The sequence below is a fragment of the Mus pahari genome, chromosome 7 (assembly GCF_900095145.1).
Source record: "Mus pahari chromosome 7, PAHARI_EIJ_v1.1, whole genome shotgun sequence".
NCBI lineage: Eukaryota > Metazoa > Chordata > Mammalia > Rodentia > Muridae > Mus > Mus pahari.
In genome coordinates this window covers 30504364-30530518 of record NC_034596.1, presented here as the reverse complement: position 1 = coordinate 30530518, position 26155 = coordinate 30504364, and the positions used below count along the sequence as shown (strand labels likewise).

The window sequence follows — 26155 nt, the reverse complement described above, 5'->3', positions numbered from 1 at the left end:
ATGGCCTAATCGGCCATCACTGGGAATAGAGGCCCCTTGGTCTTGCAAACTTTATATGACCCAGCACAAGGGAAGGCCTGGGCCAAGTAGTGGGAGTGAGTGGGTAGGGGAGCAGGGGCGGGGGGGTATAGGGAACTTTCGGGATAGCATTTGAAATATAAATAAAGGAAATAAAAAAAATATTCCAGCCAGGGGGCCATGTGTCATTTGATGTTTGTCATACCTATAGGATGTGTATCGCCAAGAACAAACCTTAAGGTAAATGCAGACTCAGGGTATGAGAGTCACTGAGCACTGATCAGTTGTAACAAACCTCCCCCAGTGCTGGGCTGATGGTAATGGAGTAGGTGGAGGGAGTGTGTAGCCCTACGGTTGTCTCAGTGCACCTGTGGACCTAAGACTGCCCAAGAAGTTGGTTTTAAAGGAGAACAATAGCAGTCGTGTTTTAAGTTTTTTGTCTTTTATTGTAAGGATCCTTTTATGTGCCTCTGTGTATAATGTCATCCCGAGCCGTCTCTGGGTGGATAAGTAGCACTGTCTAAAACTGGTCTGTTCCTGGAACACCTATGGCATGAGGTTGTGTTGAGACTGCCAACCAAAAGCAGACTGAGAGCCTCAGGGAAGTAGGGCAGCCTGTGAGCTCCCTGTTAGACCTGGGAGCGTCTTCCTGGCAGCGAAGGGCTTGCTTGCCGGGCATTGGGGTTTGGTGCGTCTATTCCAGTTCTCTCCAGCTTGTTTGATTTCTCTCTGATCCTTGTCTGGGAAATTAAGTCAAGTCTGGGCTGCTCAGTGTTGTCTGGGTTAGAGGGACTTGATGGGAAGGTGGTATCTGACCCACCTGCACCTTTAAGCCATTCATCTGGCTTTCATCTTTGTCTTTTGGCCGCACCCTGATGGAGCACAGAATTTTAGTGTGGATGGTTCTCACGCTGTTCTCATTGGCCCCTCCAGCACTGTTAAATGCAGCTTTAATAATTCGTAAAGATCTTTCCTAGAGACGTAGATGTTGGGTTTTTTTTTTTTTTGTTTTTGTTTTTGTTTTGGTTTTGGTTTTGGTTTTGGTTTTTTTCAAGACAGGGTTCCTCTGTGTAGCCCTGGCTGTCCTGGAACTCACTTTGTAGACCAGGCTGGCCTCCAACTCAGAAATCTGCCTGCCTCTGCCTCCCAAGTGGTGGGAGATGTTGGCTTTTTAAGGGAAATGCAATGACAGAAAAGACAGTGACAGATTTTTGCTGCAGTCATTGTGTTGTTTTGGTTTTGTTTAGCTTCCCTCCACTGCATCTCAGTCTGTATTTTGTTCTGTTTTGTTTTGGGCACTGACACAAACTGTAAAATTGAAGTTAGGATGTAATTTCACCAGGTGTTTAGGGAACCACCTCCCTAGTTCTAGCGATAAGTAGAGGAGATTTTAAGAACAGATAGTTTACAAAAATTTGAAACAGTTCTTTACCATCCTAGTTAGTTTAGCTTTTAAAATTTTTCCTCAAGATGTGTGGTGGTTTGGTAGTTCTTTTCCATGTGAAGTGGTGATACTTTGAAATGTTCTAAAGTAGGCCAATTATCATTACTTTCATTCAGATGTTGAATATGAGAATAAATAACCCCATTTGTATGTGGTGAGGGAGGACTAAATGGTATTTTTTTTTATAAAACTCAATGGTAATGATGTTCCTATTTCTTTGAAATCTCCCACAAAAATATAAAAATTATACGATTACTTGAGGAACTATGTTCTAGATACACATAAAGCTATTCTTTCTATTTAAAATAGGAGCAGATGTCTCAAGTTTTAGATGCCATGTTTGAAAAATTGGTCAAAGAAGGGGAACATGTAATTGATCAAGGTGATGATGGTGACAACTTTTACGTAATTGACAGGTAAGTTTTGTCTAGCTTTACTACTGAAATTTTAAAAACCTACTGTGTGGGCTGGAGAGATGGGTCAGCAGTTAAGAGCACTGATTGTTCTTCCAGAGGTCCTGAGTTGAGTTCTCAGCAACCACATGGTGGCTCACAGCCATCCGTAATGGGATCTGATGTCTGATGCCCTCTTCTGGTGTGTCTGAAGACAGTGACAGTGTACTCACGTATAGGAAATAAATAAATAAATCTTTAAAAAAAAAAAAAAAGACCTGTGTAAAATCTTAGCAGTTGCTATGACAACCAACAGGTTAATCTGATAATGGTTTCTCTTCAACCTTACTACTGTATAATGTAAACATCTTGTGAGTATATACAATAAAGCCGCGCCAGGTCATGCAAATTTATAGAAGAAGTGAATCTGTAAGTCACAGAAATTAATGTGCCTTGATTTCCTAGCTTATAATGGGAAGGTAGAAAGTAATATTGCCATATAGCAGATGCTAATTACAGTGAGAATTGGAGCAAGACATGGTATCAAAGAATCTAAGGGATGGTATAGCCCACTCAGTATTGCCACATTTTTACAATGTTCTTATTATTAAGAACTCAGCTATTCCTGAAGGCATAAGGTAAGGAGAGAACCTTTTCCCCTGCTGTTTTAGTTTCCTTTAACCAGTAGAGTGAGCAGTTCCTGTGTCCCCACAGAAATTGTGTAGTATTATAGTTGTCTTTTAAAATGTTTTAGGGTAGTTTTTGTTTTGTTTCGTTTGCTTTTTGAGACAGGTTTTACTATGTAGCTCTGGCTGGCCTGGCACCTGCTGTGTAGACAGGTTGGCCTTGAACACATAGAAAGTATTTTATTAAACAGAAAGGATATGCACTTACTAGTATTGACAATCTAGTTTCAGAGATCTTCGACTGTTTTACTTAACCAGAGAACAATATGGTGGATAGATGAGCCTCAGACCCTCCTTCGCACACGGGCAGGGTGTTCTTCACCTTCGTAGAGGGTTAGGGATAGAGCCTAACCCCAATGTGTCTCTTTATGTAAGGCAGAGTCATAGTTTTGATGTCACAGCCTTCACTAACAAAACCGCTTAGAAATCCACTCATTTTTTTTTTTTTAATTGAATGGTAGGTGAGAGCCCCAGGTGCAGTCCAGTTCTTGCAGTGGGCATGTTTTACAACGTGCTCTTCAGTTAGAGCCTAACCACCCATTGGCATCTGAAACACTCCAGTTTCAGGAGCGGAGCTGCTGATTGAGGTCACCCACATAGTCAGTGCTGTCTGGCCCACAGCCAGATCTTCTGTCACCAGCTTCTGTTCATGCTCATTGCTCTGTCATGCACTGCCTGAGGCCTCATGATGTCAGGGAGGGAATCAGTCTGAAGAGCAGCCCGCCACCTGTTTAACAGACTTCCCACTGAGGCCCTCCGCTGGGCTGGTTTCACCCTCATGGAGCTCTTTGGTTTTACATTTTTTTCTTTTTTTTTTTTTTTCTTTCTTTTTTTGTTCAGAATGGGAAATCTAGAAAACAATGTAAGTGACAAAATAAACAGTATAAATGGCAGGGTTTTAAATCATAGTTTAAAAGTAATTACCTGTGGAACAAATTCTAGGGTGTGTCATCCTATCCACAAATTAAAGGGCAACCGTTTTCTCCCTTATTAGGTGATATCTTTTGTTTCTGTTTTGGTAGTTTCTTTACTAGTCACAGTCTTTTCCTAATCCTTAGAAGCTCTCCCTGCCAGGTGCTGGTGCACGCCTCTACCCCCAGCACCTGGGAGGCAGAGTCAGGCAGATCTCTGTGAGTTTAAGGCCGGCCTGCTCTACAGAGTAAGTTCCAGGGCAGCCAAGGTTATACAGAGAAACCCTATCATGAAAACCAAAACCAAAACCAAACCAAACCAAACCAAACAAACAAAAAACTATCCGCTTTCGCACGACCACATCTTTGTCCAGGATTTTACCAACAGAATAAAACTAAAGAAGAATCTCTCTTGTCTGCCACCCAGGTACCCCAACCAACCTTGAAACCATGTTCTCTACTGAGTACAGAATGGGGGAAGATGGCCCCGTGCAGAAAAATAGCTTATTTGAGTGTAGGGCCTGGTCACCTGAGCACAGGAATATGTGAATGGAGCGTATGTGCCTGCAAAAAGGACCTCAAGGGAAAACCAACACAGAAACGTCAACAGGAAGACCAAGGCCAGAAGCTTGGTCTGAATCTCCCACCACTTTCTAGTTTCAGCTTGGAGCTGACCTAAAGTGAGGGGTCAAGGAAGGAGTGTTAAGGCTTCGTGGACCAATATGGCCTAAAAATTCAATTCTGCTTGTAACCCAAGCCAGCTATGTATAATAAATAAAGATGGCATTTGTGTTCTAATAAGACTTTATTGGCAGCTGGCCTGGGGGCCATCTCCTGCCATAGTTTATAAAAAGACTCGTCAGCAGATTGTGAGAACTGTATTCCTTTTAAAAGTAGCCATTTTCTCTTGGTCTCAGAAGCCATGTACTTAATACATGTGTATTAAGTACACAGTCAATGACCTGGAATACTTCACAGTTCTTACTGTCTGAGATAAGCCCAGCTAGTGTTTGGCGTATGTTCCATAGGTGACTTTCTGGGCACACTCTATCTAACTTTATTTAGTTCCATTTTCCCTGTGCATTGTTCCTGTCCTGGTGTAGTTGATGGCCTTTTCCATAGGACTGGAACAGATGAGCACACATCGTTATCAGGGATAAGCAGGCAGCAACAAGATTGCATTGCACAGGGCTCTTCTCTGAAGTTCCGCTGCACTGAAACTAAATGTTACCTGAGTCACATTGTCTCTGACTTCCATATGAATTTATATATGTCCAACAGAGGAACATTTGATATTTATGTAAAATGCGATGGCGTTGGAAGATGCGTCGGTAACTATGATAATCGTGGGAGTTTTGGAGAACTGGCCTTAATGTACAATACACCCAGAGCAGCTACAATCACTGCTACCTCTCCTGGTGCTCTGTGGGGTTTGGTGAGTAAAATATTTGCTTGACCTAAATGTTGTTATTTTTGAAAATTACCATGACAGTAGATAGGCAGATATCCCCAGTCTGTATTTTAATTTTAATTGGTAGTTTTATTTGGGATCACGAGTCATTGGCATTTGTTAAGCATCTGCTAGATGCTACACTGTTAGGTGTAAAGTCTGTGCTGAACCAAAGGTTTATGTCCTGTCTCTCCCCAAGTCAGGAGCTTGAAAACACTGGCCCTGGAGAATGACATCAGATCCAAAATATTCCTTTCTAATCTATGCTTAAAAACCACAAGCCACAACAGCTGGAGAGCTGACTCGGGCAGTAAGGTGCCTGATGGATGAGAATGAGGATCTGCATTTGGATCCCCAGAACCAATGTAAAAAGTTGAGCTGAGTGGCTTGTGCCTGTAATTCCAGCTTCTGGGGAAGCAGACGTGGAGACACACAGATCCCCAAAGCTCATGGGCTAGCCAGTCTGGCCAATCAGTGAGCTTGTGGTTCAGTGAGAGACCTTGTCTCCGAGATGGAGAGCAACCCAGAAAAGACATCTGACATCAGTCTCTGGCCCCTATATGTACATGTGCATTGTGCACAAGCATCCAATCACACGAATGCACATACCCTCAACTAACAAGTGTGAATACTGTACCACACACACATAGACACACACACACACATCCACAGCCTTTTTCTCAACTAGATCTCTAAGGTAAGTAGTGTAGTCTGCAAACCAGTGATTTTCAGAGTGACCAACTGAAAGTCACAACTGTAAACTTCTTAGGAACACCCCCAGGCATCCTAAGCCCTCTGGAAACGGGGCGCAGCAAGCCTGTACTGGCAGAAGCCTTCCATGGGATGCTGATATGTGCTGCACTTTGAGAAAGCATGGGGAAAGGGAGAAGAAAGCAAACAAACAAACACCAACAACAAAGAAACAAACCGGTTCTCTTGGTGGTGGTACTCACTGATGGGCAATGCAGAGTAAAGTACCTGTTCTTTTCATGTCGGATACTGAGAAAAAACCTGGCACAAATCTGACCATTCTCTTTGGGTGGGACATGGATGCTAGGATGGACTGAGCATTCCTAATCCAGAAACTCAGAGCTCGAAATGCCCCCCCCCCCAATGCAGAACTTTTTGAGCACCAACATGATTCCACAACTATAAAATTCTATACCTCACCTAATATTACAGGTCAGTCAAAACGCAAGGCACATTACAATGCTTATACTTTACCTTTAGACCATGTATATGAGATCTGTATGAACTATGAATTTCATGTTTAGACCTGAAACATGCTCCCAAGCTTCTTCGTTAGGATTTCTCAGGATCTGGGCAGTTGGGAGTGGGGGAGGAGGGGGGAAAGTGGGTGGTGGGTAGGTGGGGAATGGTGTTTAAAGTCTGAAACACTTCTGGTCTCATGTATTCCAGACAAGAGATTCTCAGTCTGTACCTTTAAATAAAGTCTGAATGGTAGAAATTCTGTTAAGTGTTGGTTCTCAGACACATTTGGCTGAGGCGCTAGAGAAGCTGTGCGGGATCTTTCACAAGGTAGCAGAATGCAGAGCTGAAGTACCAACAACTCGCTCTGGCTTTAAGGTAGGGTTCCCAGTCTTTGTTTGGTAAGCTTGCAGACTCCCCTGGGAACCCACGGATTGCACATCTGTGATCTCAGGTGAGCCTGGACTTGCTCGGAATCAGCTCCCAGGAGATGTCCACACTGCCTGGCGTCACACGTCACCTCAGGACACCAAACAGTACATCCCGTGTTCATGACACGCAGGTGTTAGGCTTCCCCCTCAGCTCTTTGTAGAAGAGGTTGTGACTGTCCGGTTCCAGGGGGTTACTGAGTTACAGAGTGTGCCGTACCATTCATCTCAGCCTTTGACTCATAAAACATCTCCCTCGAAAGAAAAAAACAAGGTACTTAAAGCTTCTTTTTATTGGAGCCAAGTAGTCGTTGTATGCCTGTTAAATGAGTCATTTTTGTAAGTTATAGGATTAAAAAAAAATGGAGATTCTTTCACGTAGAAAGAACCACATCACCAGAGTATGTTAAGGATGCCTTAACACCGACAGAGGAGCCGGGCTTGGTAACACATGCCTTTAATCCCAGCACTCAGGAGGCAGAGGCAGGCGGATTTCTGAGTTCAAGGCCAGCCTGGTCTACAAAGTGAGTTCCAGAACAGCCAGGGCTACACAGAGAAAACCTGTCTCGAAAAACCAAAAAAAAACAAACAAACAAAAAAAAACCACCCTGACAGAGGACAGCTGCATCAGAGCAGACCTCTGCAGGAAGGACTCACAGTGTGTATGGAGGAGAGGCAGGGGACTAATCTTGTGTTCATCATGACCTGCTTGTTACGGAAGGGGTAATCTAAAATGTAGCAGTCCCACTGGAGTTGCCAGTCAGAGTCAGGGTATCAGAGAGTAACAGGTGTCCTCACGCATCCTTGTTGGTTCAAGATCACATATTTTCAGATTGCTCCCAAGCATGGATGGTTTCAGCCCTGATGCTAATGGTAACCAAGGTACAAGGGCTCGGAGTTTTTGTGAGCACAGTTCTTAAACGTCTCAGAAAAATTTCAGAGATTTCTTTTGGTGCTCTATCCATGTTAACGACATTTATAAACAGTGATAGTTTCTAAGGCATGCATAAGTGCAATATCTTGAAAATTATAATGGACATACTTTCATTATATTTGAAACTTGCTTTTTAAAGAGCAATTTGTATACCCAGTCGTCGCTTCTAGGGGACGTTGAGGCAGAGTGGGAATGTCAGAACCCCACAGCCTGCAGCCCGCCCAGTGGTTGTAAGTGCTGGTGTAAAGCACTTGGTAGAGAGGAGTCTTCATCTTAGAGCCTCACTCTGGAAATAGCACCCTGCAGCTCTTAGCCCTGAGAGATTAGCCGAAGCTGTGGCCACTCCAGTGACTCAGGAAGGCCATTGTGGAGGTGACTGGGAAGAAAGCCTTTGAAATTGGGCTTCCTGGGTTTGTTTGGTCACAGTGGGTTGTGAAATGGTGGGCAGTTAATAGATAATTCTTCCTGAGATACACAATTCATAATTTATTTCTAAATGACTAAACTATTTCAGGCCTTCTCTGTTTTAACAACAACAAAGGTCTGTCTTTAAAATGTACCTGCTTCCCAAATCTGACTGCATATGACAATCTCACGGGACACTTTTCTAGATGTAAATTATTTCACCAGACAGTAGAGATTTTGATTAACTAAAGTCTTTAGTTTTAAAAATTATCTCAGCAAATTCTGAGCCAGGCTTCAAAAGGACTCAGTATTTTTGTGAATTAACTCATAAAATTAAAAAAATATACTTTATTATATTTACTTTTTATTTTGTGTGTGCTGTGGGACCCAGATGTAGAGGTCGTTTGTGTCCCGCTGATCGGAGGCAGGCCATTAGGCTTGGCAGCTGGTGCCAAAGTGCAGCTGGCATCTAAATGGTAATAAACCAACACTGGAAACAAGAAGCTTAATTCCCTAGTGTCTCATTCTGCCTGGCTGTTAGCACAAACCACCAAAGATGGCGCATGCACTGACATCTCACTGACCTGGAGGTTAAGAACTCTTAAGATTCAGGCACAGGAACTTTGGTGTCTGGTAGAGGGCCAGCTCATAGATGTCCTCATTAGTGGAAGGGGCAAGGCGGTTCTCAAGGGTCTTTTATGAGAATTATCTATTTAGGACAGCTCCACACTCATGGCCTAATCACCTGTTAAGGCCTATCTCCAAGGACCATGCTGAGGGTTAGGATTGCAGCATGTGGACTTGCGGATGGACACACTCAGTTCATCATGGCTAGAGTTATAGCTGTCGTCTATTGGCATAACAAAGTAGTGATTAAGTAATATCCAGTTTTCATTTTACCAAATTGATATAATTATTCATTGGTATATGCCAAATTATGTGATTATGGGATAATCACATAAGAATGAAAACATTTTATGAGAATTTCTGGAACATAGCTTTATGAGCTGCTTTGTGTAAACATTTCTGTCATTCCTAAATTAAGTTCTGCTTTTTCTGAGATCATAAAAATATGAAACAATTAGACTGTAAACATGATAAATTCTGGGAAAAGACCCCAGTCAAGAATACAGTTTGTTTGTAACTTCACATTTTCAAAAGGAAAATTATGATATTATATGGGTATGAAAAAGAGCCTAATAGATGTATATTTTTACAAATGAATTCTTTCTGGATTAATTCTTTTCAACAGTGTTTCTTGTAGTTTTCATTTCCATGTATGTATACTTCCAGAACATTGGAACCAGTACATTTATTTCTGTGTCCAACTGAAGTAGATATTTAAGAAAATAATACTACAAAGAATACATTCCCAGACTGTGTCTTTCCTACTTCATTTTTATATAAAAATTCAGGTCTGGTCCTGTCTACTTAATTGAATTTTTTTACCCTGCCATCTACAGGTAGGGAACGGTACTGGGACTTTTTTTTATAGTGTGACAGTGCCTCCTTGTGGGCATAGAGTCCAATGTGCAGGTCAGACTGTCTCAATCAGTGGTTTGATCCTTTAATATCATGCCTTAGGTTGTAGTGACCCCTAATCCTAACATTATTTTGTTACTACTTCGTAACTATAATTTACTACTGTTATGAATCATAATGTCAATATCTCATATGCATCCCCTGTGAAAGTGTTGTTCAAACCCCAAAGGGGTTGTGGCTCACAGGTTGAGAGTCACTGGTCTAAATGCTGCTTTTTCTAAGGAAAAAGAAAGAAAAATTTATATAGTTCTATAGCAAATTTTGTGCCTAAAGAGATAAAAATATGTAGTTTTTATTAGTTGAGATTATAATCATGCTATAATCTTTTACTCCTGAAGTCTTCAGTTTTGTCATGTTCCGTGTACAAGGGATTCCTTGTTCAGATTGTAACTGCATTTGTATTTGCTGTGCTCTCTTTAGGACAGGGTGACCTTCAGGAGAATCATTGTAAAAAACAATGCCAAAAAGAGGAAGATGTACGAGAGCTTTATCGAGTCACTGCCGTTCCTCAAGTCTCTGGAGGTGAGCTGCGCTTTTATTCTGCTGTGGTGGCTGCTTTGCTGGCATTCGTTTCCTGAAAAGTTGTTGTGACTGTCTTGCAAGGCCAACAGTGCCGGGAACTTAAGTTTAAGCCCCAGAACCCATATGAAGGTGGGAAAATGTCTCCTGATCTCCACACAGAGTGTGTGCTGTAGTACCCTAAGTAATAACCATGATGGAGGCGGTAATAATGATAATAACAATGCTTTTTGGAAATAGGGCTCTTATTTAGACTTTATAGCACGTCTACAGGCGCTGTTCATCAGATAGCAAGTATAAGAGGGTCACATGCACTCGGGTTCCTCCCCACTAGCATTCACTGTGTTGAAAATCACCTCTATCTTGTCTTCAGAATATCTTCAGCATCCCATCCTTTTCCGTTAACATGGCCAGCCCCACCTTCTGTCTGTATCTTCATTGCCTCCTGTATGACTTTTATCAGCCGCCTACTGAAGAATCCTTGTAGTCCCAGATCAGTGCAGTCTTGTTAACAGCCTTCCTAGGACAGGATGACTTGGAAGAAGGCCACCGAGGTCCCGTGTCTGTACCTCTCAGACAACACTGCTAACTGCTCCACTTCCATCCTGCCATAGACACTAGCTTCCTGCTGCGGCATACACGTGCCGGTCCTCCCTTCAGACCTATGCACATGCTGTCTCCCTCACAACTCCACGGCTTCTCCATGAATCTCCTTCATTTCTTAGCTCAAATGTCTTCTCGGTGAGACCACCGGTTTCTTATCTTTGAAGGTAGACACTCATGAAAGAATCGTTACCTTATAAATTCGGCTTTGCCAAAATTCACTGTGAAAGTGCTTTTCTAGACATTTTATAATAGATAAGGCCTCACATTTGAACTCTCTTGAAAGTGATTATAGAGAACTAGATATCTGTTCCCATGGTGTCATAAAATAGCAAATGTTGGCGTGGCAGTGTCCCTGTGAGTTGCTGGTTTATGCCTGGGAGAATCTTGGCCATGATGTGGAATGCACAGACAGCTGATCTTCTTTAGAAACTCCTGTTCTCAAATAGAATGCATCAGGGAGGTAATCCAGTCAGATCGAGCCATGTGACGCGGCAGAAAGCAACCCAGGAAGGGACTTTGGCAAGTCGGAGAACATGTGCTCCCTCTAAGGGAACAGCTGCCATTCCACCATAGCTTTACTGCTGCCATATGGAAATTCGGGCTGGGGATTGGCTGAGTCTTCTGGTATTTTACAGGGAACTAGAAATACAATTCTGTCTACTTCGGGATTCTAGCAGTTAATGTAGCAACTACACAAGGGAAAACTGTTGAGTTTATTTAGCTTGTGTAGGCCATCCCTTGTAAACATGTAAAACAGGCAAGATTACGTAATTGGTCGGTGTATTATCAGGGTTCTCCAGAGGGGCAGAGTTTATATGATACATACATGCATGCCTGCCATTTATTAGAGTGGCTCATAGGCTGTGGTCCCACCTCCTAATGGAGTCCAGTAGTCCTCTAGGATGGGTAGATCAGCTGATCTTTAGTATGCTCTAGAATCCTGAAGAAGTAGGCTGCAGTGCCAGACCGGGAGTGGAGTCGCTAGTGTGAGTGAGGGCAAGCAGGCAGAGGGAGTGGGAGCTTCCTTCTTGCATGGTCTTTATTTTGGCTGCAGCAGAAGCTGTGGCCCAGGTGAAAGGTGGATCTTCCCAGCTCAAAAACTGTGGATTAAAGATGTACCCTTCCACTTAAAAGATCTAGATTAAAAACAGGTCTCCCCCTCAAGTGACGTAAGGGAAAAATAATCCCTCCCAGGTGTTTCCAGCCTCTTGGGTTTTAGTTAATTCCAGATGTAGTTAAGCTATAACCAAAAATAGACACCACAGTCTCTAACTCGGTACTCTTCTTTGTAGGTTTCCGAACGCCTGAAGGTGGTGGATGTGATTGGCACCAAAGTTTACAACGATGGAGAACAGATCATTGCTCAGGTACGGTACTGGGCTGCTGTTCAGTTTAGGCTTACATTCCAGAAGGTTCGATTTTGTTTTCATAATTAGTACGCAGTGTTGGATTAAATGAATATTTCTTCCACCAAACAACTTATTAAAAATGCTTTTGCAGCCGGTGAGTAATCTGGATGTTTTTGTTTATATACTTTATTCCTAATGACTATGCATTAAACCATTACCTGGCTGAGCAGTTTGCAGTTTGTAACATGAAGTCCACATGTCTAGTGAGAAGAAGATGTCATGTGTAAGAGGGAAAAGTGGCTATCCCATGAAATTACCAAGAACCCAGCCAGGTTCACAGGCAGAAGAGTTTTACGTGATTAGTTCTTAAGATCTGCTTCCAGATAACACCAGAAAGAGTTCACATTGTACCATGTGCAAGCATTGAATGCGTTAATAAAAATCCCCTCTGACCCTCAATGTTTTTCTGAACTCCCAGTGGGCACCAGTTGTATTACAGTACCTGCTAGCCAGAGAGCTCATAGAAAGTAAGCTTTATAGACAGTTGAAAGGTGCGCATGACTTGAGTGGATTACTGACGAGAGTTCACGCAAAAACCAGGAATACTGGGGGTGTACGCAGAGAAGGAAGGTATAGACCTTTTGTTCCCAACAGTCTTTTCAGAGCCGGAAGTGCACTGCCATAGACTGACTTGTCAGCTTGGTGCCTGGAGGCTGTAAAAGCTCGAGTCAATATCTATTGCTTCCGAAAGCTCCCCGGTTTGCTCCTGGCAAGCCTCTATGCTGATGCTGGTTACTTTGGGTGGACACGGGGAGCACGGTGCTGCTTCCCTAAGTGGCACAGAACTTGATGACTGAGCCTGTTGACGGGAGGGGCCGCTGGGACACACAGCAGGGAGCACGGAATGATTGACATAGCCTGCTGACACACAGCGGCCCTATCCTTTTCTCATCTATTGCTCAGCCCAAAATTTTGAGGGAAGATTCCTAGTCTGGGTTACTTGCCATATTTTCTGGTAGAGAATGTATTATTTCGAATGCCTAAGATGTTACTGCAGAATTACCGTAACCTCAGGATGTAGACTGGTCTATGACTTCACCTTACAGACTGGAACGTGTAGGCTGGCTTCAAAGGCACGATTTCAGAGTTGCTGGAACTTGAATGTTCACCCTGCACTTTTGTTTTAATAGGGAGATTTGGCAGATTCTTTCTTCATTGTAGAATCTGGAGAAGTGAAGATTACTATGAAAAGAAAGGTAAACAATCCCCAAATTCTTTATATCCACAAGGAAAATATGATTTTTTTTTTTTTTTTTTAAGAACAATCTCAGATTTCAATGTAACTGACTTGTTGGCTCCTTAGGGTAAATCAGAAGTTGAAGAGAACGGAGCTGTGGAAATCGCTCGGTGTTTTCGGGGACAGTACTTTGGAGAGCTTGCCCTGGTCACCAACAAACCAAGAGCGGCATCTGCCCACGCCATCGGGACGGTCAAATGCTTAGGTAGGGGTCACGGGGGCTGGTTATGTCTGTATTCCAGGCCTCCCTACCATACAAGGGCTACGAGCCTCACAAAGCATGGCCTGGGTTCAGACTTACTTTAACTACTGAAAAAAAGGACTCCTGGCTAGCAAGCTTTATATCTATGTAGTGGAGAAAACGCCACATGTTGTGTTCCTCAAAAGAGAAGGCTGAACCAGCATGGCACGTTCCTTGCAGTCCGTTATGAAGTTGCAGTGCCAGCGTGGGGCGGCACGCATCCTTGCCCAGGGCTGGCTTTAGGTCTGTCTGAGCGTAACCAACTGCTCTTCTTCAGCTTCTTATTGCTCTCTTCTACCTGGGGAGCTTGGCAGAAGTGCCACTTTCAGTTGGTATCCGTAGGGATTTTGTGTCTGAGAAATCACTGACTTTGGTAATGAATAATACAGTTCGGGAAATAGGAACATAAATGACATTTTTAAAAAAATAGGTTTGGCAATACTTATTCTCTCCACATTCCTCACAGTTCAGAAAGATAAGAGTTAGTTTTGGTGCTTTTAAGACCCCCAAGGATCCTCAGAATTAATTCGTTACAGAGTCACTTTATAAAAGATTTTTCAGTAGATGCAGTATTAGTCAAATGATAGTTGGTAAAAGAAGAGAAAACCTGACAGAAATTCTCAGCGCCCTTGGCTCTCAGAGTAAGGATGCTGTGAGAGGGGTTCTTTCTTTATCCTGTAATAGCTGTATTAAAGGGGGTGGGAAAAATACAGGCAGTGTAGAAAGATGCAAGAAGAGCTAAGACACCCGTGTCACACCGTCTGCCTGTGCTTTCCACTACTGTAATTCCTTTCTGTTCGGTCTGCGTGCAGTTTCTGTTTTTAAACATGTTTCCACTATAAGAATTTTATTAATACATCAAACTTTTGCATTCTAGTAGGTAAATGCACACACAATAAATTGTGTAATCGCTGGTTAAATGTCTTTGGGTCCAATTTGTGTGTGTGTGTGTGTGTGTGTGTGTGTGTATGTAAATGCATAGATGGCTTTTAGTTTTTCCTTAGAAATGGCTTTATGACCAGGTCTTCTGAAATGGTCCTCTTTAATTAGTATATATTACATCTAGAAATAGCACTTTCATGAACAGCCTGGGTTTTGCGTATTCACCATCATTACCCTCTCCTTCTCTCTGTTGGTCCTGTTCTGCTCTTCGGGTAGGGCCCCCTCTACTTTCAGGGAGGGATCCGAGCTTTATTCTTTTTTCTGCAAATGAAACCATCTAATTTTCTTTATAGCTGAGTAACACGCCGTTGTGTATATACGTTTTCTTTTTCCCATTCGTTGACGGGTGCTTAGGCTGACTCTATAACTTGGCTATCGTATATACACAGGCAGCTGGATCGCTCTACCAGAGGTTGATTTTGACTTCTTCAGACATGTGCCTAGGGTAGGCTGAGCCTGGATAAAATTGTAGGCCTGGTTTTAGTTTAATGAGGAATTTCTAAACCAATTTCCTAGTAGCCACAATAATGTCTATTCGGCAGTCCTCGCCAGCTTCTACTGTTTCTTGATGACAGGCTCCTTTGACTGAGGTGGATGAACAGCGTGTGCCGGTCTGATTTCTCAGATGGCTATTTTTTTTTTTTTTTTATCTATTGGCTACGTGTTTAGAGAAGTAGTTCATGTGCCTATTTAATGACTCCGCACACATGGCTAGGCCGCTTTTATCTTCACTCATGTGCCTGATATACCATGCGAGATTGCCCATAAACTCTATAAACCTTCCCTTTTACTTTTGCAAATTTGAGAGGCAGAGTTTGACATGTTAGAGCAGTGTGATGTTTACCACTATGTATTGTAAACTCAGTTTTAAAATGCATGAGACAGCCAGGTCTGCTGACTCCTGTCTGTAATTCCAGCACCTGACGCATGAGGATCATAAATTCAAGCCTAGTTTGTTCAAGGTCAGCATGAACTACATGGCCAGGCTGCCTCAAAACTAAACACTCAAAATAAAACACAGGAGGCAGATAAGCAGTGAATCGCATCAACAATGATATAAATGTGTAAAACGTCACAGCAGGATATTGTAAACTCTGAGAACAGGGTAGGAAATACTCTTGTACCACCTTTGGGGTGTTTATAGTATTAGGATGAAGCATCAAAGATTACCTTGCCATGTTGAAACCCTCATTTGCCCATCATGGACCAGGGCCTCCCATCAGCTGCATCATTGTCAAAATATTTTAGATAGACTGTAGCCAGAGATGTCCCTGTTTCTTTTTTTGAAGTAGAACATTTCAACTTTTTTCCATATTTTTATAATATCTACCTAAAATTCTCTTGCATTGTTACTATATCGAAACTGCAACATCGTAATGGAATATCATAGTAGAAAAGAGTGACCTAGCAATTCCTGAGTTTTTCAAGGAATGGTATTTTTAATTTTATTTATTTCTTTTCTTAGCCATGGATGTGCAAGCATTTGAAAGGCTTTTGGGACCTTGCATGGAAATTATGAAGAGGAACATCGCCACCTATGAAGAACAATTAGTTGCGTTGTTTGGAACAAACATGGATATTGTTGAGCCCACTGCATGAAGCAAAAGTATGGGGAAGAAGGCCTAGTGAACCAGTTTTGTAGTAGTGGTTAGTCCACTGAGAATGTGTTTGTGGAGATGCCAAGCATTTTCTGTGATTCCAGGTTTTTCATTTTTTTAAACAAACAAACAAAAAACATTTACAATATATCAGTAAACAGTAGTGATTTAATAGTCAATAGGCTTTAACATCACTTTCTAATGGGTAGTTCATAAATTAACATAATCATAAAAATGACTTTCTATTTCATAAAACTGACTGAAAGGTTTATTCAAATGGTTATAATATATTGAAAGCGTACATGTTTAAGAAGATAATTAAAAGATGTACTCATAGGCCAATCTGTGTGTTTGGATTATTCGAGAATCGTATTAGTGACCATGCCCCTTTAGGAGGGAAGCTGGAAGTGGCTCATGCGCTCTAACGTGGTATATCATTCTTTTTATAATTCATCAGACGGTTAAATGTCAATCATTTCATTTTCTACCTTTTCTGGCTTGATAAGTTGTGTGTTAGCCTTGGCCTATTGGTAAAATGGTGTGAAAATCATATGCAATTTTAAAATTTTTTATATTTTTGCAATAAAGTCCATTTCAACTTCTTTGACAAATGTCAGTCGGCAGCCTGTGTAATTGCGTGGCTTTGGAGGCCGGGTAAGTTAGTCCTTATGGTGATTGGCATTGTTCATTATCAACTCTCTTCTCACTGCTTCCCATTTTTTTATTTAGCAACCTGCTGTATTCTTTATAAAATGCATTCTGACATTTAATGTTACAAAGGTTGTAATTTTTTTCAAGGCAATTTAATCTTAATCTGACTTTTTTTTTTTTGTCCTCTGAAAGTCCTGAATCTTATATTTAGAAAAAGGAAATGTTTCCTGTCAGTATCAAAAGGCATTTGGGATACTTAGCCACATGCCCACAAGATATGGCTTTGCTCTGTAAGGTCCGAGTGCCACAGCCCTGTGCGTGTGTCTGTGCCCACAGTCCTCTGTTCTTCCTTGTCCTGAGCACCAACCAGCAAACTCACTGATCAGCAGCCAATCAAGTGTGTTTTTGTTTTCCAAACTTCAAAACCTCTACTACAGTGGTGAAAATAGGTTTGTGTATGAGCAAAGCCATATGTAATGATTAATGTAATTTCTGTCTATATTGCATATCATTAGATCTTCTCCCTAGCTTTAAAGTAAACTCGCAGTTAAAAGTACACAAGGTACAAAATTTCCCTCGGCTAACAGATACTTATTTTTATGGCAAATATGATGAATTGTTATATACAACCAATCGTAAAAGCAATAAACTTTTACGATTTTCAGGCCCCATGACCAAATGTTTAGAGACATTAATTATCACCAGTTATTCATGTTTAAATGGGTAATTTCATTTTGGGAAACATGTTTGTAAGGAACAGAGGTATCTATGTGTGTTAAATTCATCTATGGCTGTCACAATTTTATTAGAGAATGTTCATAGTCCTCTCTGTACATGAAAACGTGGCTAGAATGTTAAATGGATGATGTATAAACAAGAAGTATGTTATGCCCTTAAATATACCTTTAGCCGTGCTTTGAAATATAGTTTTGCAAAATCTTTCTGTAGGAAAAAGAGCACTCTCCATGAAGGTCACATGTTTTATATTTCAGAGTTCAGAAGCTATGTGTTAAAGGAGGAACAATTCCCAAAACAGAAAAACAAGGAAAAAAGCCACTCAGATTCCTGGCTCACCCTCGTCTTCTTTCCTCAGTTTCCCAGTTCTCTTTTGTTGCATTGCAGAGGCTGATTGTTGACGTTCATGGAACAGGAAACGAATGCCTGTCGTTAAAGAACCCCAACCAAGGCTATAAATGCCAGCTCTGTTATTTTCAGTATTGTTGGTTATATTTAAATTTTCCTTATAATAAAGCACACTTTTATAATAAATGTTCCAAGCATGGTTTCCTTCTTTATTATGGCTCGTCTAGTGTTATTAAATCTGTAGCGAGGAACCTTACTGTTTTGATGAGGTTTTTGTTCAAAGACGGCACCTCTTAAGTACACACGTGTGGCTGAGGAGAGTGTTAGGCAGTCTTAGAGAACAAGACTCTTCATTTTGTTTTAAATACGTTTAGAAGGGTATGTGCGTCTCTTGCTTATCAGTATGAATTTGGGCTTAGCACCTATGTTTTAACAAAAATATTACGTGCAGTAGATATTGGATAAATATATTTGGGATCCTGTTCACATTGGTATCCAAACCACATAACATGTTTTGTGTGGAGACTGAAGAGAAACAAGGACTTAGGATTTTACTAAGAAATGTGCTGAGTTGTTTTCATTTTCAAAGTACACTTAACAATGCAGATAACTTTTTCAGGAAGTGTTATGGCAAGCAGATAGCTTTCTGTGGTCTTTAAACCCCATGGAAGCTTGGAGGCATTGCACTGGGGCTTCGTTGAGCAGCTAACGAGAGACTTCACATAGCTAAAAACACTGGCACTCCAGGGAGAAGCAGGGATGCTGGCTTTTAAAGTTAATAGTGATGTGAGGTACAGACTAAAGGAGAGGAATTTTAGTAAGAATTTAGACAGCTTGACCCATTCCATAATAATTTTACAGGCAGCACAGCTGGCTAAACAATTAAAACTGTAGTTGTATTTACAACTATTTGAAAACAATAAGCAGGCAGTGGTGGCTCACACCTTTAATCCTAGCACTAGAGGGGCAGAGGCAGGCAGATCTCATGTCAAGGCCAGCCTGGTCTACAGAGTGAGTTCTAGGAGAACCAGGCCATGCAGAGAAACCCTGTCTTGGAAGAAAAAAAAAACAAAAACAAAAACAAAAACAAAACCCCAAGTCCCTAATATAAATAGATATTATTGTAATTCATGATTTGTGAAAATGTAAGCAACCAAATATACTCTTTTCTGAGGACCCTATGTATCTAACAACAACCACAAGATTCTCTCTGTTCAGATGCATACCAAGGAGAATCCATGACTTCAACAAGATGGTTGTACATCAATGGCAGAACTCAGGAAGAACTGAGATTTCTTTTCTTGCTAAAATCTTGGCCTATGATCCAATTAATGTCAATTATAAGCCTAGTCTTACTTAACAATTTTGAGAGGAAAAAAACTTTAGTAAAATGTGGGTCTTTATTTTTTGTGTATGGTAAATTTGTAAACTTAAAAATGCTCCCCTGCCCCAATGCCTTTAATCCCAGCACTTGGGAGGCAGAGGCAGGCAGATTTCTGAGTTCTAGGCCAGCCTGCTCTACAGAGTGAGTTCCAGGACAGCCAGGGCTACACAGAGAAACCCTGTTTGGAAAAAGAAAAAAAAAAACCTAAAATTTTTTAATTAGTATCTGAATATGGTAATATGTGATGATCTATTTATATATCTATTTATAGATCATAGATAGATCAGCACATATTATCATCACATATTTATCATCACTGTTTATATTAAAATGAAGTGCCACCTACTTGAAGATGTGGTTTCCTCAGATTTTGGTAACTATAGTCTGAATCTTGCCATTCTCCCAGAAATAAACATTACATTATAAAGTATTGTGTGGATGTACAGAATATACACATAAGTATATACACATTTACACTATTTTGTTAGCACCAATTATAATTGTTTCATGGTAGCATGTTAGTACATTTTTACTCTCAGCTGGAAAAACCAAAAATGACTCCCATGTACAAGTCAAAGTTAGAGAACAAATAAAATGAACCTTGGTTGTTTCCCCTCCATTTGATTCTTTTTATTAGATGAACTGGGAATACAGCAAGTAGAACCACCCATAGTGAATGGATCACAGATGCCTTTCTGCAATCCCAGACTTCTCTGATTCCCCAGAGTGTTGTTTGTAGATTTATCCATTTATTTATAAAGGAGTAGAGGGGAAATCCTGTGGAGATGAATAGTGGTCTTAACCAGCCTAGGGGCCCCCAAAATAAAATTTAAAATGTGGGGGGTTAGTGTGATGGCCTGAATCTAACCCCAACTCCCACAGGAAGGAAATAACTAGTCTCCTGAAAGCTGTTTTCTAACCTCCAAGCATGCTATCTAGTATGCATGTGCCACACATGTAGCATGTAAAACACAAAACAGAAATGTGCACGGACTGATGAAGCTTCAGACAAACGAGAACAGTGGATACCCAGCTAGTAAGTTCGCCACCCTGCCTCCTCTGCAACCGCCCTGATATCAAAACCTAAATTGTCTCTATTACCCAATTTTGACTTTTACAGATTTGGCCTTGTAAAGCCTCAAGTGGCCTGGACTTAGGATCTTCTTGCCCCAGCCTGCAGAATGGCTAGGTGGCCGGCTTTCCCTGCCTGGCCTTATTTTTATTTTTGTAGCATTGGGGATCTACCCCAGGACAAGCTCGCTGCTACTTAGTTTCATTTCAGGCCTGGAACATTTTATGTTTAATGGGAAAGGCTTTACAAGAACCCTTGACTAATTTCGTTGAAATAGTGAATAAAGTTACGTTTTTAAGGATTTATTGATACTCTTATTTATTGATTTTTATATATACATGAATGCTCTGTCTTTATACTTACCAGAAGAGGTAATCAGATCCGATGGTCACAAGATGGTTGTGAGCCACCATGTGGTTGCTGGGAATTGAACTCAGGCCTTCTTAACTGCAGAGCTTTCTCTTCAGGCCAATGAAGTTACTTTAAAAAAAAAAAATTTTTTTATTTATGTGCATCAGTGTTTTGCCTCTGTGTGTATGTCTGTGTGAGGGTGTTGTATCCCCTGGAACTAGAGTTACAGTTGTGAACTGCCATGCATGTACTGAGAATTGAACCCGGGACTTCTGGAAGAGCAGTCAGTGCTCTTAACTGCTGAGCCATCTTTCCAGTCCCAGATAAAGTTATTTATAATTTGTTCATTTTCTATTTCTGTCCTAACTGGACACCAACCTGTGTCTTACTGGTTGTCTTAGTCAGGGTTTCTATTCCTGCACAAACATCATGACCAAGAAGCAAGTTGGGGAGGAAAGGGTTTATTTGGCTTACATTTCCATATTGCTATTGATCNCCAAAGGATGCAGGACTGGAACTCAAGCAGGGCAGAAAGCAGGAGCTGATGCAGAAGCCATGGAGGGATGTTCTTTACTGGCTTGCTTCCCCTGGCTTGCTCAGCCTGCTCTCTTATAGAATCCAAGACTACCAGCCCAGAGATGGTCCTACCCACAAGGGGCCTCTCCCCCTTGATCACTAATTGAGGAAATGCCCCACAGCTGGATCTCATGGGGGCATTTCCCTAAAGCTCCTTTCTCTGTGATAACTCCAGCTCTGTCAAGTTGACACAAAGCTAGCCAGTACACTGGTCTACAAGAGAATCAACTGCACAGCCCTCATTTAGGCCAGCATACAGTGTAAGTCTTCAGCCTTCCTTTACATGACTATGTACTTGAAATGTGAACAAATAATTTTTTTTCTGCCCGCCCCTGCCCCCCCCCCTTGAATCAGTCTGAGATGCCCATGATGATCCTGCACTCCTGGGCTCAGGGCTTCTCTTGACCTTCCCCCCACCCCCAGTAGGTGGGACTCCAAGCAAGTGCCACTACTCTCCATTACAGATGGCAATGTTAGGAGTGGCATATTTAATTATTTTAAGATAGGTATCCATTTTAAGAATGTTTCCCCCCTCATAGCTGTCTCTAGAGGGCCACTAGAATATTGTCAACACTTCAAAACTACAGTGCATTATGATAATCTATATAACTTGATGGTGCTGAGGTGTGGGAATGAGGTACATATTCTGCTTAATGAATATGTTACCATGACACGGTGAAGGAGACAAAAATAGTATTTAACACAGCTGGAAGCTGTACAAGTTCAGTATCTTATCTGAAATGCCTGGGACCATTTAAAGTTTCTGATCTTTTTGGAATTTGGAGTATTTGCATAGGTTAGCCACCGAGCACAGAAAAATTTGAGGATGCGAGATCCGGAAAGTGCTGCAATTTGAAAATAGTTTGAGAAATGATGCTTAAAGTTACAACTGCACAGCACCCAGGCTTTCTTGGTTGGTACTGCTTACCCTGTAATGGCTAAAAGGAAAGGGAGCTTGGAAGCACAGAGCAAGAGTTTTAAAAAGCTCAAAACAGCCCCTAACTCACGTGATACATTAGTAAACCCGGGCTGCTTATTCCCCCTCATTATTTACCAGACACCTACTTCCTTGCTTATTTGCCAGACCAAAAGATGGTTATGGGAATGGAGCGCGGCAGAGATGATGTGACTGGGGGAGGGTGCGTTGTCGTATTAGCATAGTATTATGATAGCTGTGGACATAGAAACTATTCCTATGGTTTTAAAGGTTCTTTATGAAATTTAGTTATCCTTAAAATGAAGTACTTTTAGCAAGCAAGTAAAAAATGTATACTGAACCTCCAAAGCAGAAATGTCAAAAATATTAAGAACTTTGTCAGAAAACAAGAATTCCCCATTCTAGAACACTTAATAAAAAACATAAGAATTCTTTTCAGCTTGAGTGTATAAACCATATGTGAGATGAAATGAAATTATTTATTGACTACTCTCATTTCATTTATACTAAATTGAGCAAATCTCCAAGAACTGTTGAGAACAAATGATGGCTAAAATTAGGAATCTCCTCTATTTTCTGAGGGTACTCAACTATTTCTATAGATTTTCACTGTGGAGCGCCGCCTCACATAGCCGGCCTCACATAGCCGTTACAAGATGGCGCTGACATCCGTTGCAGGGAGTAATACTATGTTGCACATGTGTAAGCCAGGCCACACCCTAAGGGCCGGAGTGCTCGCCTCTGACATCACATCGCATGATTCGACCTGTGCCAATCCATGAGCACCACGTCCGAGGCGGAGTAGAGCTCCTATATAAGGGAGGCGGTTTTGTTGCTCAGGGTCTCCGTTTTTTTGGAAGCTTGTGCTCTCCCTCTCAAGAGTATAAAAGCTTTGCTACAGAAGGATCCTGTTTGTGTGCCGCGTCGTTCTTGCTGGCGAGACGGTTGGCGCGGGACATTTCACCTCTTAAAGTCCAAAGAAAAATGAATATATACAACTGTTATAGGTTTCCTATAATCAAATGGCTTGCCACCATTGTGAGCTTGTCATCTAAATTCCAACCCAACCTTTCCCCGACTTCCAGGATCTAAATCTCTCCCATATCCCTTATTTGAATGGGGATATGAGTAATCTCAGTTATTCGAGCAAGAAACCCAACAATAATTCTTGCTTCAGGTTCTATTGATTCTTCTTCCTGATGGGCCTTACTTTATGGTCACCTGAACAAAATCTAAACTTCTAGCTACATCATCAAAGATTTGAAGCACCTTGTGACTCAGCTCCAAAATGACGCTCATTATCTTCTAGGCATTTCCACATGTTACATGAATGCTTTGAACTAAGTTAATTATAAAATGAACTTGCTTTCAAACAGTAAAATAATGTGGGGAGCTATTAGTGTGAGTTTAAATATTCTACTAGAAAGCTATCTGAAACTTTGGTGACAGTATCTTGAACTCTGGTTTGGTCTCAATTGTAGTATTTGTTGAACTCTTTGATAAGGACACTAGTGATTTCATAAGTATCCATGGAGATGTCACAGGCTTTCTCTTCTAGTTTGTTTGGCAAAATAGTAATTGTTCTAGAGATGGTGAGATCCAGGAATATTGCTTAATTTTACTTCAAAATAGATGAAATAAATTCTTAGTGTTTCTCTAATCTTTATTTTTAAACCATCTTTAACCAACTAAAATTTCTTTAAAACAAATTTCAAATTGTTGGTATTTTGATTTTGTTTTTCACATTTTAACATAGCTCTTATACATGTGCACAGTAGACACAGTAACCAAGAGGAGGCATTAAAATTTTTTAATGTTAATCTTAGCCTGAAAATGTCTGAAGAATAAGACTTTCAAAGATCTTATTGATCTTTGTTCTAGCTTTTGAGTTGGCTGCTTTTGTTGGTTAACCAAGAATTAAATGATGATCATGTAAAATATGCATACGGCACTAAGGTGTTCACTTAGTTCCCCAAGGAAGTCAAAAGGATTAAATATCTGCTGCAAGTTGGGGGTGGTGGTGGATTCTAATAATTGTATTTATCTCTGATTAAAGTGTCTGAATCTAACTTATATTTAATGGCATGGATATAAGATTAAAGTATGACAAATGTTTTAAATCTTTGAATTTTCAGAAGGGGTCAATAAAGAGTATTAAATATATGAATGAATGGGAAAGATCTACAGTTAGTAAGACTTCATAATTAACATGCAATACCTTTATCTGAAGTCAAATTTATTCTTTCCACCCTGGGAATTTACAGCTTAGAAAACAAAACAAAACAAAAAAACCAAACCACTAAGGCTTTTGGTAAGACCTGGAAAGTGTTTTTATGTTTGGATCCCCCCCCCCCCCCCCCCCCCCCCCCCGCCCCCCCCCCCCCCCCGCCCGCCCTTTTCCTAACAATCAGGGGAAGTTGGTGTTACATACTCAAGAGGGCCTGATAAATCAGTGGCTCAAGCTTTGAAGATTTCAGTTTTGGAAAACACAACTTTTTAGTTTTGAGGACATATAAATATCACAGGTACTAATTTTAAAATATTAAGTATACACCAAGGATAGAGGTTACTATTGTTTACTTAAATTAATATTGGTGTTTCTGTTTTTAAGTTATGGATCTTGATGGCATTCCATTAAAGAAGAGTACAACAAACACAAAATGAGTGAAACACGGTCCTGCTTTTTTGGGACCACTCTACAGTATCTGAAAATTGTACATTAGGGTCTTACTCTTTTACTTGGGGGGTGGGGGGTGGATCAGGCATTTTGGGGGAGGGTTTTCCTCTGGGTTATTTTGAGGAAAACAATGCTTGATTACTGTTTGTGAACAGAATATCAATCCCTGCTCACTTGGGCCGGCTATTTTAGAAACAGTTTCCACTTCAAGAGTCCAAAAGCAGATCTTAAAGGAATTTGAAACCTTGTTTCAACCATATACAAGTAAATATTTTGTTTACTGACTTTGTTATGTAGCTTTCAGGTATAGAAATGCAGGCAGTTTTAAAGAAGGATGACTTCAAGCTCTTCCCTAAATGGACGTTAGTAGAATTCGTTCTCCATTCACAATTTCAGCACATTTCTAGTAATAGAAAGAAAGAAAACCTAATCCATAGTTTACATGGTTGAACACTTCAGGTTCAAAGGGGAAAAAAAAGCTCAGTAATGCCTAGAGTAATGCTTATAATGTGAATAGTAAAAATGCCAATTACAGACTAGCTGCACCCAGATGCTATGAGCAACCTCCTTTAAAAGGAAGCAACTAAAGCAGAAAAGCCATTCCTCACTTCTGGTAACTCCCTTAGAAAAATCAGGAGGAACTTCTAGTAGAAACAGTGGAAAGACAGTTTTCTTTCTGAACGCTTAAGGAGGGAGAGACAGTTAAAATATTCACCAAAGACACAAGTAATCTAGCAACTAACTTCAGACTACACAGCCTACCTACACTCCTCTATGAACTTAAAGAAAATGTAGGCCAATATGGAAACATCCCTTCGAATGTCTCAAATCAAAGCAATCATCCAGTATTCGTAACAGATGTATAAATTCTTAATCCCGATATTGTCTCATTCTTAAACCCTACAGTACATAGCACTTGGCTGTTTCTCAACTAATTCTGGTCAAACTGGACATTGGTAAATCTTCCCCAGTTGTTGTTGGCGGTGTATTGTTGGCTGGTGGAGGAAAAAAAAATCTATCTAGTTCATCTGCTGCGGGAGGGCAGTACTGAATCAACTTTTGTAATCCTCAACGTGCCTGGGCCGTGATTTGTAAGTGATCAAGTCTCTGGCGAGCCTGTACTGCTTCCGCTTGTGCAGTCAGCTTCTTCCCCTCGCACTAAAACAATACCTTGGCCACCAGCCAAACTTTGAGCAGCAAGCGACTCTGCTGTTTATGGCCAGGAATGGGTGCCAGAACATCCAACCGAGGACGCTCTGAGCCCTCTGGGAGGCCAAAAGGAAGAGAGGTGGCCCTGGATTTAAAACACTCCTTTCCTCCGCCCCCTCCCTTTTGTCTCAGACACCAAAACAAACGAGCTGATACACGTGTCCCTATGACTCTTGTTTACTATCAAGACTGCGCTGTGCGCGTACCTCTGGGATATGTAGTTCATTCGGCTCCTCCCCACAGC

At 41.1% G+C, this 26155-nt stretch overlaps 1 protein-coding gene across 2 annotated transcripts in view; it reads left to right on the top strand.

Annotated features, from left to right (window-relative positions):
• Window positions 1-17891, top strand: part of Prkar2b (protein kinase cAMP-dependent type II regulatory subunit beta) — a 105080-nt gene extending 87189 nt beyond the window's left edge. Inside the window, exons 5-12 of one of the 2 annotated variants that reach the window (XM_021201631.2) lie at window positions 1772-1878; window positions 4733-4886; window positions 9840-9941; window positions 11837-11911; window positions 13084-13149; window positions 13257-13395; window positions 15839-15979; window positions 17615-17891. In XM_021201631.2, coding sequence (XP_021057290.1) covers window positions 1772-1878; window positions 4733-4886; window positions 9840-9941; window positions 11837-11911; window positions 13084-13149; window positions 13257-13395; window positions 15839-15972 — 777 coding nt within the window. In that variant the 3' untranslated portion in view covers window positions 15973-15979; window positions 17615-17891. Of the gene's footprint in view, window positions 1-1771; window positions 1879-4732; window positions 4887-9839; window positions 9942-11836; window positions 11912-13083; window positions 13150-13256; window positions 13396-15838 lie in introns of both variants that reach the window. The other variant, XM_029541043.1, reaches the window with a different exon arrangement.
• Window positions 17892-26155: the final 8264 nt, after the last annotated feature.